The sequence below is a fragment of the Spodoptera frugiperda genome, chromosome 12 (genome assembly GCF_023101765.2).
Source record: "Spodoptera frugiperda isolate SF20-4 chromosome 12, AGI-APGP_CSIRO_Sfru_2.0, whole genome shotgun sequence".
Lineage (NCBI taxonomy): Eukaryota > Metazoa > Arthropoda > Insecta > Lepidoptera > Noctuidae > Spodoptera > Spodoptera frugiperda.
Window position 1 is genome coordinate 9,675,464 of NC_064223.1, and position 19,320 is coordinate 9,694,783.

The following is a 19,320-nucleotide window of genomic DNA, read 5'->3' on the forward strand; positions in this document are numbered from 1 at the left end:
GCTTTTAAAAAAATACAAATGTTGCCATAAACTTTCATTTTTCAAAGAAAGGAGGCGTCATAGCTTTTGAAAATTAAGATGAAATGGGTAAATGTAATAAAATAATGGCAACTCCAAATTCTAATGTCATTAATGTTTATATGAAATGTCGCGGTGTTTTCAAAATTAATTAGAAAATATCATAAAATTTTATTGTTAATTATTAAGGAAAACACTGTATTAAATGATTACTTGAGACGAATTATGATATTTTGTATTAATTTTATTAAATTATGATTTTAATGTGAACAAAATCTGTTGTCAATTTGAATGAAAGGATTTACGAAATATTTCATATGGATTTGATGTGTAAAGAGCTTATTACTAAATTGAAAGTATAAAAGAACCTGAGTATGAATGCTGAAGAGGCGAAGGTGCCTGATACCGAAGGAGACTGGCGTTCTATCGAGATATTCTTGTTCTCCAACGGACAGCAGTTCTCACCGCCGAGGAAATATCACTTGGACGCTGACGAGCTCAACTGGTGGGAGGCAACATTGAACCAATTGGCACAATCTCATTATGGAATACAGTAATTACCTGCTATCTATTATAATTTTAATTATTACCGTGAAATATGTGTAGAAAATAATATACTTAATAAGAAACCTTCAGAACAACCCCACATGTTTCTCTCTCACATCTTTTATTGGGACAAGCCAGATCAATCTTTCGAAATAACTGAAAACACCATGAAAACACCAGCACAATGACGGTCACATCGTCGTCGAACATGAATAAATCTTGGATCCTACAATAAAATGAACCAAGAAATGTCATTACAAGAGAAGAAAAAGAATGGTTTCCAACATATTATTTAAATTGATGAAGTTTAAGATACTATTCATTTATTATTTTGCACTTCCAGACAACCCCAAATATATTTGTACACAATAGACGGTCACCAGGTGGAGGGTCCACTAGAGCTCAAGGATGGCCATGCTTATGTTGCTGTACAACCACCTGAGGAGTTCATCGATGCTGGCTATCAGAAATACCTTCTAAAAGCTTCGAGGTAAGTACTTTCAGTACGTCCGCTGAAAGTACTGAACGAATTTTAATGAAATTAGGTATACAGTCAGGATATAGCTCATTGGGTGATAGTAAACTTTTTATCCCACGGTAACCCGGTTGAAACCGCTGGCAGAAGCTAGTGGAAAATATTTTAAGCCTTCTGATATGTGCAGAGTAAAATACATTTACGACTAGTCTTATCTTCCTTTAGCTGGTAGTTGAATCTATTAAATTGCAATCTTCATCCCCAACCCCGTCTTCTAAGTGTAAAGAGTATAGTAAACCCTCATGTAATGTATGTAGAGGAGGCTTATTGTCCAGCAATAGACCAATACAGGCTCTTGATTGTTCATGTTTTCATAATAATATTTATTTTATTGGTCCTCTCGAACTTGTGTGTTTTGTAATAATTAAATGAGTTTTGTAGTAATTATTGTAAAAATTGTATTTATCTGTTAAAGGTCCTGGGAAAAGCGGCAAGCAAAAAAGAGAGCTGGTAAGTTTTGCACTTATAACAGTAATTTGTGTGTTTGGTATAAACATCTTAGAACATCATAAAGCAACACATTGGAGCTGCATGTTGCTGTAAATGATATCAAAATCTTCTAGAAGTTCTAATATTAATTATAATATTTGTAACATACATAGGTACCAACTGTTATTGTTTTTAGCCCAGTTAAAAGGTTAACTCTTGTTTTCAAGAATGAAGAATACGATTAGCACGGAATGTGCATTAAAAAAATAACATACTTACACACACTTTATATTATAAAAATACATACTTACTTGACATAACATATTTGATTTCTAGGTTGTTGCTACGAGGATTGTACCGGCTATCCAAAGGATCTTGACAGTAAGTATTTACATTATAAACCCTTATGCATTAACTGCCGAAAGAAAACTGTTGAAATAAAATCCTCCGCTAAGCGTGGTGGAAAAGTGGTGGTTGACAAGTTAATGGTATCTATTTCTATTGTATTTTTCTAGGAGTGGATTCCTTTGAGCCTTTAATCCCTGCTACTAAACATCCGGACTGGAAATCACAAGATGGAAACTACGAGACAACCGTGCGTAAACTTGGTTACTTACTATAATTATATTAGGTATTATGTATTTTAATACAATATATATTATGTCACCCTGTTCAATATAGGGTCTTATTTTTAAATAAGAACTACCTAATTTTCTTAACAGTAATAAAAGCTAACCAAATATTAAGCAAATACTCAAAATAGGGGCAAATATTTTCAATACTATTCAACTATCTTCACGCTGCCACTAAAGCTACGTTCCCTCTTTCCAGGTACGTCCCAGACCCGAAACAGGCACTTATGACCCCAGTGACTATGGAAGCGTGCTTAGCAAGTCTGGAACTCTAAGTCAGCCTGAATCAAACAAGGTCTACGAAAGTGACCCCTATGACAATAAACCGTCTAAACATGACTCAGGTACAGACTTGAGAAGAGATAATGACAATTCTAGTAGGGCTAGTAACCAAAAACCCAGTCTCCCTAGACCCATGAACACTGATGCAGTTCAGGAGACTGACTATCATGGCGAATCAGATAATGTTGAGCCTTGGAGAAGTAAAATTGCCCCAAAAACAAAACCAGATTTAAAAGGAAAGGAACAAAGTGTACTGGAAGGATTTCACGCCGGACCTGAACGTATACTCGGATCGATGGACCGTGGATTTCAACAAAGAAATTATGATAAAACTGTGGAAGATTACGATTCAGAAGAAAGCGGTCCCGGTTCAATGTACACTCACGGCACATGGTCATTTACTCAAAAACCTAGATCAAGTGATTATGGAAGTAAAATTGGCCAACAAAAAACTAGATGGGGTGATAATGGATCCAAAGATGTTGGAAATGTAGATACACTAAGTAAAGATAGACCAAGTTTTGGAGAAAACGGTAAACGTGAAATTAAAATGGACACGAATAGGATCGAATCTAGTGTGAATGAACCATTATCGACAGATCTCAGAAATAAACTAATTGAACTAGAAAATATTCCAGATGATCAAACATTTTTAACTGCTGAACAATTAAATACAGTAATGGGAAATTTGGCTAACAAAGAAAATGCCCGTGAAAACAAAATGAGGGAAGAAATACCAGAGAAAAACTACAGTGATACCAAAGCAAATGAATATATACGTAAAACAATTGATTCGAGAGAAAGATCTGCCGAAGCAAGGAACAAAGAAAGTGATAAAGATGGTTATACCCCAATACGACAAATAAGTGACCTATATAATAATGGTCTGAATGAGTATAGGGGTCAGCCTAGTAAACACAGAGGTAGTGAAAATGAATACATGCGCAAGTCGAGTCAACAGAAACCTAGAAATGGAACGCACGAAAACACAGCAGGAGAACCAAAAAGCCCAATTAATGAAAATATTAATGAGAGGAGGACGAGTGAATTACAAAACAACGGTAATGAGTATAAAGGTCAACCTACTGCACAAGGAGTCAATGAAAATGAATACATACGTCGTTTAAGTCAACTGAAACCTGGAAATGGAAACATAGCAGAAGAATCAAGAAGTTTAGAAAATGAAAATGTGAGTGAGTATCAAAAGAAATATGGACGGAGAATGAGTGAATCAAATAGCAAGGGCCCTGAGAATAGAAGTCGATCTAGTGAAAAGAGAGGCAGCGAAAATGAATACATACCCAATCTGAGTCAACAAAAACCTAGAAATGGAAAGAACGATACCAAAATAGGAGAACCAAGAAGCTTAGATAATGAAAATATAAGTGAATATACTAATATGACAAAAAATAAAAATGATCGGAGAATGAGTGAACGGGAAAGCAAAGAACTTGAGTATAAAGGTCGTCCTAGCGTACAGAAAGACACTGAAAATGAATATTTACCCAAATCGAGTCAACAATCTAGAAACGAAAGCAAAGTAGAAGAACCAAGAAGCTCAATTGTAAGTGAATATCAAAGTGAATACACGGAAAAACTATTTGACCGTAGAATGAATGAACTGAAAAGAGATGATCTTGATTATGGTATAGGTCAAGCTGATGAACTGTGCAATGAATGCAATTTTGATATGGATAGTGAATACAAATGCTACATAAAGAAATGCACACCCAAATCGAGCCATCAGAATCCTAGAAACGGAAGTAAAGTACAAGAACCAAGAAGCTCGCCTAATGAAAATATAAGTAAAAAGAATAGTGAATCCAATGACCGGAGAATGAGTGCACTGAAAAGAGATGGTCTAGATCATAAAGGTCAGCCTGAACAGAGATACAATGAAAATGAATACATATTCAAGTCGAGTCAACAGAAACTCAGAAACGGAATGACTGGAAGCAAAATAGAAGAACCAAGAAGCTCACTTAATGACAATATTAGTAGATACAGTGAATACAGTAACGCAGAAAATAAATTTGACCGCAGAATGAGTGAACTGAAAAGAGATGGTATTGATCATAAACGTCAGGCTAGTGAACAGAGAGGCAGTAAAATAGAAAACATACCCAAGTCTAGTCAACAGAAACCTAGAAACGGAATGAACGGGAAAAAAGTGGAAGAACCAAGAAATTCAGTTAATAAAAACAAAAATGAAAACAATAACGCAGAAAATAAATTTGAACGAAGAGTAAGTGATCTGAAAAGCAATGGTAATGGATATAGAGGCCATAGAGAGGTTAGCAATCAGAGAGGTAGAGAAAATGAAACTGCACAAAAATCAAATCAACAGAATAAAACAGAACATAAAAATGAGCGAAAAATTAGTGATTTGAAAACCAATGGTATTGGATATAAAGGTATACCTAGTGAACAGAAAGGCAGAGAAAATGAACACACGCGCAAGCTGAGTCTACAGAAAACTAGAAACGGAATCAATGGAAGCAAATTAGGAGAACCGAGAAACTCAATTAATGACAATACAACAAGATTAAACGATCCTGAGCGAAATAATCGAGTTAGTATACAGAAAACTAGAAACGGTGATAATGGATCGAAGTTCGGAGAAAATCACAGCAAAGGTGGTGATCTTCGGATCAGGGGTGGCAGTAGTCAAGATACTGAAAGGAAAAACTCATTTTTAAAAACAGCTGATCGTCGTACTAAGCCAATTACAACTGGAGCGAGAACAAGTCTTAAAGACAAAATGAATCCTAAACCTGGATTGGGAGTACCTCCAGTGCAAGTAGATGAATCTGAAACTCCTTTCGGTGAAACTGACATCAAGGATAGATTAGGTGAACCAAATCCCATACTAAATGATCTTGACAAAATAACTTTTCAGCCTGCGAAATTAGACAATATAGGAGGAAATAATACTACAATCGTTTCTAATATTACTGAAATACAACAACAACCACGTAAAAGTAACTTATCGACAGGAAAATCATTGAATCGCTATCCAAGTGTACATAAAACTATAACACATTGGCCACAAAATCCGATTTCCAATGTACCAAATGAATCAGAAGAGAAATTAGTCACAAAAGATAATACAGATATCCCCGACTTTGTATCGGATCAACTTGAAAAAGAATACTCAGCACCCAAATATCCACTCCAGCTTGTAACTTCACCTGTTGTCACTCCTCCGATGGTAGAATTCGCTACCAAGAACACAAAGAAAGCATCCACGTCATTTATAAAAGTTATATCAAATCAAAAAAGTTTAGCTAGAGATAATATTCCTATCGAAAATATGATTGGCGATAAAGAAGTTATTATTATCTCTAAAAATTTATTAAGAAATCCAGAAACTGAAATAGCCTCTATGAGATTAGATTCGGTTAAACACGTTATTGATGATATTACTGATGCTTCGAACCAAACGAAAACAGAAGTGGTCACTATTAGGCGGAGCGTCATATCTATCCCTGTTAGCGAAGGAGTTCAAACGTATGCTGAAGTATGTGATGCAGCGGAGCAGCACGGGCAGGGAGTAGTTGCATATAATACTACAAAAATGCAGTGGGCATTCTCTAACTTACCTAGCTTGCAAGGCAGCACGGTCGCTGCTAATGAGAAAGAAAATATTATATCAATATTAAATAAGGGTGATATAGTCAACTTGAAACTGAACATTGAAGTTATAAATGGAGATCGGTCAGTGATATCATCCCAAAATACTACTCGAAAGTCCAGATCTTTAACAAATATAGTTACTACAGAAAAAGGTTCACAGATAACGATTGATGATGATTTATACGAGCAAAGCAAATCATTACAATCATTACTCAATGAAGAGACTTGTAAGGGAAGCGGGTTTGAGGGTCATCCGAAAGTAATGGTTGTCCAGTGTGCTTGCTGCGACAGACTAAATAACCAGCTCGCAAGCGATCTACCAGCTTGCTGTGAAAGTAAAAAGTATATCGTCTTGTTACCAAGCTCCCCGCAACATGGAGAAGATAGGTAAGGCCATAATTTACTTTAAATTGTTTCCATACGATCTTTTTTAAAGACGGCAGAATATTGTTCACCCATATCATCATCTAAATTCCTTCAATTACTGGTTAGACTTCCACAATTATCAACCTATTGTTTACGTATATCTTGTTTGCAAATCGTAGGTATCTTGGTTATTTTATTTACTAGATTTCGCCGTATTTGTAATGTATGTATTACAGTTAAAAATATACAATCATCATTAAAGATAACTACATATTATGTTTGTTGATCCGATTTAAGGTTATGGCAAAATTGAAACCCATTAGCGTGCTTTACTATTATTATTTAGTAGCTTTTTTATTATAAATAAATATTATTGACTAGTTTCTTAAATCTTATTTTCACTCATTTCATAACATTTTCAGATGTAATTGTGATAGTATGCGACAGCCACAAGCGTCAACAGTACTGAATGATGCAAAACGAATGAGTAGTGGTATTCCAATCAAAAAGACTCATTCAGATATGGCTTTAGAGACTGCTGCAGCTAAAAAGGACCCAGGAAAACTTATTGCTGTCATAAACTCCACGTCTCAAACAGAAGATACTAAAAGTGAATGTCTAGTGACTAAACATAAAGTCAGTATAACTGAAGACAGTCTGAAATGCGAGTTTAAAAAAGATAGCGTATCTCAGATGTCTATGGCGAACCATTCCACTTGCCATGCACCAACCAGCGCTCAAACTGATGATCCGCTTGGTTCCAAAATGTCCCGCGGAGTACTGAAGCAGTGTCCGCAACTGTGCCCACCAGCAGGTGCTCAAGTACTGATAGTACAAAACTGTACGCTAGACCAGTCACCAAAGTGTCCGCGAATGTCACAAAACTGTTCTCCGCCAGTACAAGTGGTATGTTGTCCACAAACGTGTCCGCAGTCACAATCACAAAGTGTGCCTGACACAAGTCAGCAGTCCGCTGGTCTAGGCTGTCCGCAAAGATGTCCACAAACTCAAAACCAGACACCGCAGCAGGAACAGCCATGTCAAACTTGTAATCCAGCACAAACACAAGCACCGAAACAAGAAAAATGTCAACCTTGTCCTGCAGCTCAAACGCAAGCACCGAAACAAGAAAAATGTCAACCTTGTCCTGCAGCACAAACACAAGCACCGAAACAAGAAATGTGTCAAACTTGTAACCCAGCACAAACAGCGCCGATACAAGAAATGTGTCAAACTTGTAAACAAACACAAGATGAAGGCTCGCAACCCGAAGCAGCAACAACTCAGCAAGGGCCCCAGAAAGTTTGTCCACCGACATGTCCCATGCAGACAAACACAGAAGCTGATTCACCAGACCAAGTGACCGCTCGCGTCTGCATGCAAGTGCAGTCCCAGGCAGGCCAGCACGATGTCTCTCACACGGAGACACAGACGCAGTGGTGCTGTGTTATGGTAAGTTAGTAATAGTCCATAAATAAAGTACGTAAATACCTTAATAAACTACATTAATTCACACTTTTTAGTTGGAAGCTCGACTCCAGGAAGACGGGCGATATTCATTCCATCTGCCGCCGTTGGAAGTGTTGAAACAATATTCTTTTTGAAAATATAAAATATACAAATAATTATTTTTGGTTTATTTTTTACCTGAGATGTAGTATACTTTTTTGCCAGGCAAGCTGTAGTTCCTGCACAAGTACAATATTATCTAGAGGCATAATGATTTGCTTTTTCATTACTACAGGCACTTTTAGCTCACCAACAATAGCAATTCATCAAGATTGTAAATTAAATGTTTACTATAAGAACCAAAATTGATATGTAACACAGAAAACTAATATTATTGAATTTCGTGAAGGCCGTATGGGATGGCCTTTGTAGCTGGAGCTTTCAAGATGTTCCTGATAAGAGATCAGCTTGCGCGCCAAGATGTTGATAGTCTTGGGGTCGAGGTAACGAAGCTGCATCTCTGTGATCGACAACAGGCTATGTATCGGCATTTCCAGCATTACCTGAAAGTTTCATTTAGTTTTGTACAGGCCCATAATAACAATGCCATTAGTTATAAACAGTATTAGCACAAATTAATAAAATTCTGCTTATGCTCCGTATAAAACAAGTCTTAAAAATGTACTATAAACTATTATTAGTACAAGTACAAGTATCTTTGATTCAATAAAAAAATCACGATAAAATAAACACTAATTTTTTCAAGTTCAATTAGGTACAGCTAATTTTATATTTACGTTCTGTTTTATAACTAAACGCGGTTCGCAGTGTAGAGATGAATTTAGTCTCTTTATCCAACTCCTACTATTCTCGTGTGCCCTTGTGGTATTTAGCCTTTAACTAGTAGGTAACTACTAACCTGTGACGTGATGCCAGACATAGCCTCGGGGTTGATGGCACTTAAGTCCGAGCCACTGACTTCAGCCAGCAACAATCCGAGGCGGGACACTTCGCGCGCACTCCAGCTATATGATTTACCGAGCGCCTGTACAAATCACATAGCAACATGTTGTAATCTCTCGACTTGCTACGTTTTTTTTTTAATATGTTTATTTACATTTGTTCACCACGGACTCTTGGTCCGTGCCCTTGTCATACAATTTGTTTTTCTTTTTACAATAAATCTTATCAATTACTTGCTACGTTAAATACATAATCCCGTGTTAGTATGTTTCTTTTGCAAAGTTGATTGAAGGATTAATATTTTACCTGAGTCCTCATCATCATTGTCAAGTAGAACCTGCGCTGCAATGGGTCGCACGCCCGTATGTGGTAAAATAACTGCAAACAAGACCAATGCACATATTCGAATTGACTATTTTTATTTACAGTACGTACAAAAAGAATAATGCCACTAAGTTCTCATTTGGCGGATCATGGATCATAAAATAAAGTAAAGGTTATTGGGGTGGACTAAGGGAATGGCCTTTGTACACCAGTAGAAAACTGCTAGCTGATGATGATGATGCCTAAGGTGTCAGTGAACGTGTTAATGTGCTGATCTACAAACCTGGTGCGTCAGCTGCAAGTATGTGTTCTCTGGGATCCTCCTCATGAAGGTCATGGGTACTCCACACAACAAGTTGTTCATGAGGTTCAGGTACCTGGGTTCTGTCCATCTAGCCGATTTAATTCGTGCCGTATGCTATGGCTCACCACACCGACTTCTGCTGATGATGATGTTGACTAAGATGTCAGTGAACGTGTTAATGTGCTGATCTACAAACCTGGTGCGTCAGCTGCAAGTATGTGTTCTCTGGGATCCTCCTCATGAAGGTCATGGGTACTCCACACAACAAGTTGTTCATGAGGTTCAGGTACCTGGGTTCTGTCCATCTAGGATTTAATTGTAAGTATCTACTGGCCACCACACCGACCTGTAATCATCATGTCATGTCATGGTATATATTTAACTAAAATGAAATTGGACTTTGACAGGTTTTCAGTGGTTCTTCTCTTCTAAAAATAATCATACAGAAGATAGGGAGTCATCTCCATGAACGATAAAGTGCTAAATGTTTGATTACATTAAAGACATTTTTATGGCATGATTACCTGATGTCTATTAAGATCAGGATGCGTGCCGATATACGACAGTATCCTGTCATCGGAGAGATTGAGCCTGGCAATCTCCCTGGCGTTGACATGCTTGAAGAGTGGCCGGAACTTCTCCAGGACTTCGTAAGAGATGTTCTGGGTCGGCGTGGACCCTTTCACTACGTGCCACGTGGCTGCCAACTTCTCACGTTCCACCTTCATCATGGCTATTGTGCGAGCCTGTCATGTATTACCAATGATTCAGTGGAATGGAGCTAAACATTAGTTAGTAGCCTAGAGCTGCGGACTACCTAGCGGGTTTACCGGGGCTCTGACTAGAAGGAACGGAAGCAAGAGTAGGAACGGGGTGGTTTTTAGTCAGTCAGAGTCTGACACTCCCCCGGGAGAAGACATTGGATGATTTTCCCCACTGATAAAAAAAAAACCTAGCAGCACTTGCGACCATTCGGCCGCAATGAATCAGGTAATATTGCAGAAATATACAGTTTTTTTTTTATATAATTACGTAAGGTGTATACATCTTTAGTCACGCGTAACATCATTACTGTACAAGGGTTGAGTTTGATCACAACGCCTGACAAAGTGCAAAATGTATACCTATATAAATCATTTCAATCTTCAAAAATTTGGACTGATGTCTGGTGTACGGCAATATGCTATCAATAGATTTTATTATACCATAACTGGTGAAAAGTGAATATTAATTCTCCTTTAGTGACTGTGTGATAACAAACCGAGTTTAGGACGTAAGATGCGGGCAAATTTTTAATGTCCATGATGTCTCCAGACACAAATATGGCGAAGGCATTCACAGCCGTCTGCATGAAATCCTTGGTGACCTTCAGACGACAGTGACCCTTGTGCAAGTACTCCAGGAAGGGCATGTGAACACCACTCTTGCCTTGAAATGTTTCTGATCTGCATAAATGCAACATTCTTGTCATATAAACATGGTCTACATAAATGTATAAACTTGTAAATTCATGTCACATTATAAAGAAAATTGGTACTATTAAGTAAATAACAATACATAAATAAATAAACTATTCGAATCTTATGAATCTACAAACAGCTAACTTATATCATAACCGAGGGCCAGTGGCCAAATTATGACAGTATATGAACTTGTATGTTTGTTAACGCACTCACGACACAAGAGGAAATCCTAATGTGGGGCAACGTTTTAAAAAAAAGAAATGGTCAAAAATGTAATATAATGTAACCTACCTGGGTTATGTTATAACTTAGGTTACCTCATAATTTGTCCCGAGGGCCAGTGCGCCAAATTATCGACAGTTTCATTAAGGTTAGTATTTTCAGCATTTTTGTCCGGCTCTACAAATTCTTGCCTAAGAAAACCCTTTTTTAAAGAACGTCCAGTAAAAAAATAACTGTATAAAAAAGAAAAAAAAGGGAGTTTGTGCCATTTTTGGCCAGATTCGTGCCATTTCTGGCCACGGTCGTGTGCCAGTTCTGGCCATCAAAAAATACAATAATGGTAATCAAAATTTATTAATTAAATTTGACATTTTAGAAACAATGGTTTTCATTTAGTCCGGAAAATATGAAATATTATTACTTCACTTGAATTTAACTTACAAATAAAGAGATCAACATTTATATGACGTTGGTAAAAGCTGCAAAGTAAACTGACCTCCCTTTGTGTGAAGGCAATTTATTGCATCTCTGAAAATGAAAAATATGTATTTGTTGATATGTAAAGCCAAGGAAAAATAATAAATAAATTACGATAAATGACTAGAAGTGGGGCGTTTATGTACAAAAGTTTTGGCCAGCCGTGTGGCCAAAGATGGAGAAATTCATAATTTTGTGTCCATTAGTGGCCACCTTCTAATAATCGCACTTCAGAAACATATGGCGACAAAATAACTTTAGTTCCACTTAGACAATATATTCTTCATGTAGTATTAACATAAACATCCAAACAATAAGCAAAGATTAAAAAAATAAAAACCAAATCCTCACCCGCTCGCCTTAGCCTTTTTGTTAAGATCTTAACAATTTCACCCTCAACTAAAAATAATGACTTGTTGCATCGAAGTGAAGTTTGACACATCAAAGCTGCCAACGGTATCAGTGTCTCCAATATTCAATATTTTAAATACTGTACATAACAGAGTAATTTATTTGTCCATGCCTTAGTTATAAATATTTGAAGGCCCAAGTGGCCACAAAGGGGTCGATGGCCACAACCGGGTCACTTGCCCTAAATAATATATAAGTACCTATGCCTACACTAGGTCGCCGAAAGCTTCCGCCAACAGGTTTTCGATATTATACAACGTTGTGTCACACACATATAATTACTATGACGAATCTTAAACTTTGCCCAACTTTTTCTACCGAAATTTCACTCCTCACGTTGTGACGTATACCTAGGCATTATAAGCGATTTATACATATTATAATCTTAACAACATTTTTTCAAAATTTTCGTTACTTATTACCTAGCGTATTAACTAGTAATGGATCACAGAAATAGTTACCAGATTTGTGTCCGTATAAAACTTTGTTGAAAATCTTTTCAAATCCTATTAAAGGATCTGCAAAAAAGACAATAGGAAATATTGGTAAAAGGAAATATTTCTTTAATTGCAATATATTCATTGTACGAGTATAATAATCATCCTTGTTTAAGGGAAACTTATTGTTATTAGGTGTCTGTTTCACAATGGAGTCTGGCCACTTCCTTTCATATGTATGCTATACGTTCGGCTCTTGCACTACATGGTTTGATAAAACTATCTCTAAGTATCTACTAAAGATACTTAATGAAGTAATTATCAGCATATTCATCTCACCTGTAGTTTGTGGAATAGTAACGCTGATTGTGAAAAAGGTGTATAAAACAGTTTGGTCTTCAGCTGACTTAGTAACCGTATACCTTTTCAATTGCTGTAAAGATGGGTTATAAACACCACATTGAGAATCTAGAAGAGAAAACACCATTTGTATTTTAACTTATTTCTATAAAACTATGATTTTATTGTAACTTTCGTGAGACATACTAAATTAATTATTATGTTATCGGCTTACTATAAAACTAATAATTAAAATAGACCATGTACCTACCGGTAACATTTTCGACACTGAGCAACGTAAACATCCTATTGTTATAACTAAATACTAGAGATACACACGATGAAAATACTATAATCCAGGGTAACAACATGTTGCCTCAGTTTGCTATACACTACTATTGTTAAAGGTAACAATTCAGTGTGGCTTCGAAACAAAAAGTTGAGGAAAGATTAAAGACTTTTTACATAGTCTAAGGACAATCAAATGTAAATCGAAAGTCCACTCAAGGATTCTTAAATTAACAATAGCCTAACCTAGCCTACCTAGGTGGACTGACGACATCGTCAGAGTGGCGGGGAGCCAGTGGATGCAGGTGGCGGCTTGTCGTTTTACGTGGAGGATTAAGGGGGAGGCATTGTTCAGCGGTGGAAGTCTCTCGGCTGATGATGATGATGATAACAAGCGACGATTCCTATATCGTCAGTGCTCGTTGGTGCATGGTTAAAATCCAGTCCGTCATATCGAAGCAATGTTATCAATGAAAACACAAAATATCCTCTTTAGTTCATTCTTCTTTAAAAAACCAAACTGACAGAAAGAGAAATATGACAGAAAGTAACCAAGACAAATCATGATCTAAATCTTTGGCCAAATCACCAAAATCTGAATATTTTTGTGTTTATCGTGTAATATAAAAATTCCCTATGTCTTCCACGTCGTTCAGTGATTGTGAAAATTGTGATTGCTCTGAATGCACTTATTTGCTTGAAGATAAACGTAACAGCTACATATATTATCATGGGAAATCGAAGATAACCAGCCGACGCGGCCCTACGTTTACCACTATGGCTCATCCTATGGTATACTACGCTGAAGTAGTAAGTATAACACACCAGATTTAACAATTCAAAACAAAGCCTTTTATAATTATTCTTCTAGTACGATTTTACCGCAAAGTTGGCGGCCTCGCAACCACTTATGTGCACTGGGCAAACGAATGCTTCGCAAATTCGCAGCACAACAACTGGTCGTAGTAGTAGTTGGACAATGAACTACACTAAAGATTATTAATCCTAACGTAGGTTAATATTTATGACTGAAAAATAGGACTATAGCATTATCATATTTTATTCCTTCATCAAGCAACATCACCATACTGAGAATTGGCAATTTCTCAGAAATGTGTTAATACACTTATCTGTTATATCTTTTAGCCCCGGTCTAAAAACAAGACCAAGTGCAAACCATGCCAACCCAAGAAAGAGAATTGTTTTGTGAAAGCTTTCAAATGGTACACACAGGTAAATGGTAAAAACATTCCTTTAAACGTATTGACTCTAGTACAGCTACCGTTATCTTAAAATTTTCATTGCTACCTATGTTTGTAAAATGATTGAAAATATACTAAAGAAATAGGGCCTATTAGACTAGGGATCGGCAAACTCAGGACCCAACTAAACCAATACTTACCTATACATGTGCATATATATGAAGATATATATGAATTCATATGAAGAATTTCCCTGTATCTATTCAACCCTCTTCTGTCCCTATTCACCTCTCGATTCCTATACAGCCCGTTTTACTGTATTACGTTTTACGTCAATAAAAGTTTGAATCAATCGAAATAAAACTATATTTACATATATAGGTAAATGGTAATTCAGACAATATTATAAACATAACATTGGTGTTTCATCAAGGAACGTATACCAGAAAGGTATGATTTTCACCCTGAAGTGACCAGTTTCGCCGATTGGTTGGATAGTAAATACGTGGAGTACCTGTCCGAAGGGCAACAGAACCAGTATTACGAGTTGAAGATACAGAAGACGACCACCGTAGAAGAAGCTCCTCCTTGGTATGGATGCTTAGACACATTCTAGAAAATTATAGTCATTGACACGCTAATTCTACTTTCGTGGTATTAGTTTAATACCTACGTGTTAAGAAGGCGGCAACGTGTCGTAACCATACCATTTTAAAATTTTCTCCATTGTCAATTTGTTATGCACTAATCGCACGCAGCATTGGCAATCGCTACAAATTCTTGATACGTACAAAAATATCATATCATCTTTGGGAACCGCTAACCTCAGTATAGAGTAGGACGCATCCTACTTTATTGGAAATCACTCTAAGAGAGGGAACTAAATAACTTGAATTGTATCCGATAATAATTTGCGCTCATTCTATTTATGTCCAAAAATAATGTGATCTATTAATTTGTTTACAAATTTCAGTTCATATCGTGAACCGTGTGGTAAAAAAATGTCACGAATCAAAAGGTAAGTCAATAAATACTACATGCTTTAACTATAGTAGTTCCATCGTTTAAATTAAGCACATTTACATGAATCCGAATAACCTCTACCTTTTTAGCCTTTGCAAAAAACGTAGACATAGACACCCATGTAACAACACTGATTTCCCTGTAAAGTTTGTAAACCGTAATTTGTGTTAGTTTACACGTTTCGTTTGCTTAACATGAATAATTTTAAATTATCTTTTCCTTGTTTCAAGGACACATAATCAAAGCTGTGAGTTCATACTGCAACCGAAGGATTTGTCACGCGCCGCATCTGAAAATTGCTATCAGTTAGTGGATCACAAATTCTTTATCTATAAATTCTGTTTTTTTAATTAACTATGTTCTAGTACCTATGTATCATGTTTTATAATTTTAGAACTCCAACTGGGATGAGATCCAACGCTACCGTGACATCGTCCAATGCACCCGTTAGTGGCAGATGTTCGGGGAGATCACAAAGCCTCAGTAGTATCTGTGAGAAGAGTGTGTTGAAGCCCATTGACACCATTCCCCAAAGAGCCCAAGAAGGTCCAAAAACAAAGTCGATCTGCCCATCATGTCAACAAGATCAAATTCAGCAAGTGCCGTCGAAAACACGAACAGTATGCATTGCCTGCCAATTTCCAGAAGGGATAGTAATTCCAATCAACGTAGAAGTACAGTGCGAGCCTGCAGCACAGGAACCAACAACACCAAGCTGTTGCAATGTAGACACAGGAAATGCACCGATATCGGTAATTCTTCAAAACAATAATTATGTATTAACGAGTTGGGAGTGGGAGCAATTTATACAACGTGTAATGTAAGAAATACAAGTTGGACAGCTTCAATAAAATAATTTGTACGTTTTCAGCGGCAGGCCAGTAAAGTATCAAGTGTTCAGATCGTCGTTTCAGTAGAAAAGTTACCACTCACAAAACCAAAAAAGGAGAAAAAGTTACAAATATCTTGTCAATGTCCTGAAGAAAATGCAGTTGATACTCAGCCCCAGCGTCAGCCCGATCCGTGTACATGTTGTGTCGCTACCAAACGGGTAAGTTATGATGAAAAGCTTCATTTCAAACTTGGTTAGTTTTTTAACAGTACATAAATTAGCATCTACAAATACTAGTACACAATCACATAGCTTAAATATTTCATGCACGTTTTCCAGGAAACTCAAGAGGTAAATCAGATATTTGGTCCTAAGCCTATAGGGCGGCAATCTCAATCTACTGTAACTGTAGTCGACGACAAGTGTAGTTGCGCAGCGAAGGAAGCAGCGGCGACTAAAATCATCTGCGTGATGGAGGACGCCGCGCAAACATCGGACCATGCCATATGCTTCGTAAGTTTTTATCACTTCTTACGTACGGTCGGCTCGTTTGTTATGTAATCATTACACAATATTAATATTTTTTAGGACAAGGGTGTCGCCGATTATCCGCTCTTTATGAAAATTGTCTGCGCCGATAAGTTAAACACAGAATGCACAACAACAAAGACATGTTCGAGTTAATATTTCTATGTGCATGTATCGTGTATGTTCGTATGTATATTTGTAATAATTACTACTGAATAAATAACAAAATAATTATTATAATGAAACGAGCAATAAAAATAATAAAGGGTTTATTTTGTATTTTATTTACAAAAATTCTTAAAATGTCGACTATTTACAAAGCTCTTTGTATAATAATACTATGACGTAGGTACTTATTCTAAATTAGTTTGGTGGTCCGTACGCGATAGCTGGCTTGTTCTGTGGTAAGAAATTGTATGTGGCAGATGACTCAGCAGATTGGGAGCTGATGGCGGCAGGCGCAGAAGGTACTCCGTAGTCCACTGAGGGAAGTGACACTGCGGAAGACGCCAACGATGAGCTCGATGAGCTCGATGATGATGATGATAATTCTGCGCTATGTCCAGAGCTAGTCACCGCAGGCGATGTGTGGACGAAGGAAGTGATTTCTACACTAGGCTTGGCTTGTCCGAGAGACACTCCCGCCACTAAGGACTGGTATCCAGCATTACGGGCAACACTGTGCTCATTTTCTTTGATTATATTCTGCACACGGTTCACTACGACGGAGTCCAGAGCGTCTCTGTGTACTTGTTCCTGACCAATGTTGTACTGGTTGGAGTCAGCCTGGTAGCTGGACAGCACAGGTGCAGAATTTTGGAGCAATGGCTGAGCCTGGAGGGCAAGAGGCTGGGGCTGGAATTGTGGCTGAGGCTGTGGCTGGAACTGTGGCTGAGGCTGTGGCTGGAACTGTGGCTGAGGCTGCTGGTAATTGTACCCTTGCTGTGAGTACTGTTGTTGTTGTTGCTGTTGCTGTTGCTGGTAGTATGAAATAGGCTGGTAGACCTGGCTGATAGAGTTTACTTGTGCTTGAGGTTGTGGTGCCGGTTGAGGAGCGAACACAGGTAACGGCGCTTGTTGTACTGGTGCTCGTGCAAATGCCTGAGGCACTCCATAAGAGGGACTGGGCTGATGGTAAATAGGTTGTGGCTGAGGTTGGAACACTGGTAGTGGTTGAGGACGAACTATGGGTTGAGGGGCAGGTGACGGAATGTAGACTGGAGCAGGTGCCTGGTGGTGGTGGTGATGATGGTGGTGGTGGGCAGGAGGTGGGGGTGGGTGGGGGTGGTGCTGGGGTGCAGGCTGGGGTGCAGGCTGGATGTACTGCGGCTGGGGAGCCTGGTAATTGTAGCCTGAGTTAGGGTTGAACTGTTGTTGGGGCTGGAACTGCGGTGCAGGTAGTAGAGGCACAGGCGCAGGCGCAGGTGCAGGCACAGGAGCAGGCGCTGAAGGGTAGTTGAACACTGGTGCGTTCACCCCCGGCCGCGGGAGATGGTAAGGCGCCTCGCCCGCTATGGCCGCCACCAACGACAGTATCACTAACTGGAAAAACAAATATTAAGTTAAGTAGAAATCCACGGCGTCCGCATTAATGGATTTAGTTAAATATGCAAAGTGTAGGTACACAATTTCACTAGTAGTGTGTCACGTGTGCCGAGTGTCGTGTGATCGTGTGTCACTCACCGCTGTCCTCATAGCTGCAGATGCGTGCGGCTCTGTAATGATCCGTATGAGTCGCTTATGGTTTTATACTCGCCACCACTACGCCGAATATTGGGGAGCGTCTCTGATCTTTACACATAAACAAAACAGTGTCTATTGTCCGTTTGTGATTTCGAAAAACGCACATTTATTATCTAAGCGGTTTCGCGTTACAATACTTTATGAATTATCGTATTTGAAGTGCATACGACCGAACATTTTAATTAAAATCCGATAAAAGTTGGTAGTGAACACAAACATTTTCCATTTGTCAACATTAACTCAATGTAGGCCGAATGATTTACAGTAGTTTAGCATGTGTATTTATTAGTTTGAGATCTTTATTGAGAGAAGCAAACCTGGGGTCTTTACCTAGTATTATGAACGCACCATCGATTGCACAAATGCGTACATTTGTTAGCACTTATAATTTAAGGGATAACAATGACAAGAGTTACTGTTATCGCAATCGTTTAAGACAGTGCTGGTGACGGTTAGCAACAAAATGTGATAATTTCTATAATGTGATAATTTTCTGTAAGTAATTTCATAATTACGACATTTATGCAACAAAAGAATTAGTTATAGTCATTTATTATATGTATCTAATATTCTAATTCTATGCTTTAAAAACATGGTTCTCTCGTTGAATAATAAAGATATTTATTAGTTTCATGTTTATACTGTACTGTGTTATGTATAAGCACGAAATTTTCTCTACTTGGATTATAAAATACAGAGATACATCATTTTGTAGTACATATAGTGTGACCTATGTAGTATATCTTGCATTGTTAAACCTAAATATATATAAAACATTTATTTGTTAGTTTTACTAAAACTGAACTACTTAGTACTTAATGATTTAATATGAATTCAATTGATTCACTAAACCTTTGACCGAAAGATGTCC

At 37.7% G+C, this 19,320-nt stretch overlaps 4 protein-coding genes across 5 annotated transcripts; 2 read left to right on the top strand and 2 right to left on the bottom strand.

Annotated features, from left to right (window-relative positions):
• Positions 1–117: 117 nt before the first annotated feature.
• On the top strand, positions 118–8,070 carry LOC118262901 (uncharacterized). Its single transcript, XM_035574558.2, has 8 exons — positions 118–571; positions 908–1,054; positions 1,515–1,549; positions 1,865–1,909; positions 2,044–2,123; positions 2,360–6,465; positions 6,867–7,896; positions 7,968–8,070. Exons 1-8 carry the CDS (start codon positions 393–395, stop codon positions 8,046–8,048), a joined length of 5,703 nt encoding a protein of 1,900 aa, XP_035430451.2. The 5' UTR covers positions 118–392; the 3' UTR covers positions 8,049–8,070.
• A 45-nt stretch (positions 8,071–8,115) lies between these two features.
• On the bottom strand, positions 8,116–13,224 carry LOC118262230 (uncharacterized). Of its 2 annotated transcripts, none has more exons than XM_035573417.2 (10): positions 13,105–13,224; positions 12,834–12,962; positions 12,519–12,575; positions 11,265–11,355; positions 10,746–10,929; positions 10,009–10,230; positions 9,681–9,830; positions 9,163–9,234; positions 8,813–8,938; positions 8,116–8,456 (listed from the first exon to the last, which is right to left on the bottom strand). In XM_035573417.2, exons 1-10 carry the CDS (start codon positions 13,202–13,204, stop codon positions 8,244–8,246), a joined length of 1,344 nt encoding a protein of 447 aa, XP_035429310.2. In that variant the 5' UTR covers positions 13,205–13,224; the 3' UTR covers positions 8,116–8,243. The 2 variants fall into 2 exon arrangements, with proteins under 2 accessions (XP_035429310.2, XP_050553243.1); XM_050697286.1 differs by having other exon boundaries at positions 12,834–12,927; positions 13,105–13,218.
• A 419-nt stretch (positions 13,225–13,643) lies between these two features.
• Positions 13,644–16,976, top strand: LOC118263016 (uncharacterized). The gene is made up of 9 exons (XM_035574749.2): positions 13,644–13,931; positions 14,268–14,354; positions 14,757–14,914; positions 15,297–15,341; positions 15,577–15,651; positions 15,741–16,098; positions 16,218–16,397; positions 16,518–16,691; positions 16,767–16,976. Exons 1-9 carry the CDS (start codon positions 13,758–13,760, stop codon positions 16,860–16,862), a joined length of 1,347 nt encoding a protein of 448 aa, XP_035430642.2. The 5' UTR covers positions 13,644–13,757; the 3' UTR covers positions 16,863–16,976.
• LOC118263017 (RNA-binding protein 33-like) lies at positions 16,959–18,554 on the bottom strand. The gene is made up of 2 exons (XM_035574750.2): positions 18,390–18,554; positions 16,959–18,248 (listed from the first exon to the last, which is right to left on the bottom strand). The coding sequence occupies exons 1-2, from the start codon at positions 18,399–18,401 to the stop codon at positions 17,070–17,072; spliced, it is 1,191 nt and encodes a 396-aa protein (XP_035430643.2). The 5' UTR covers positions 18,402–18,554; the 3' UTR covers positions 16,959–17,069.
• Positions 18,555–19,320: the final 766 nt, after the last annotated feature.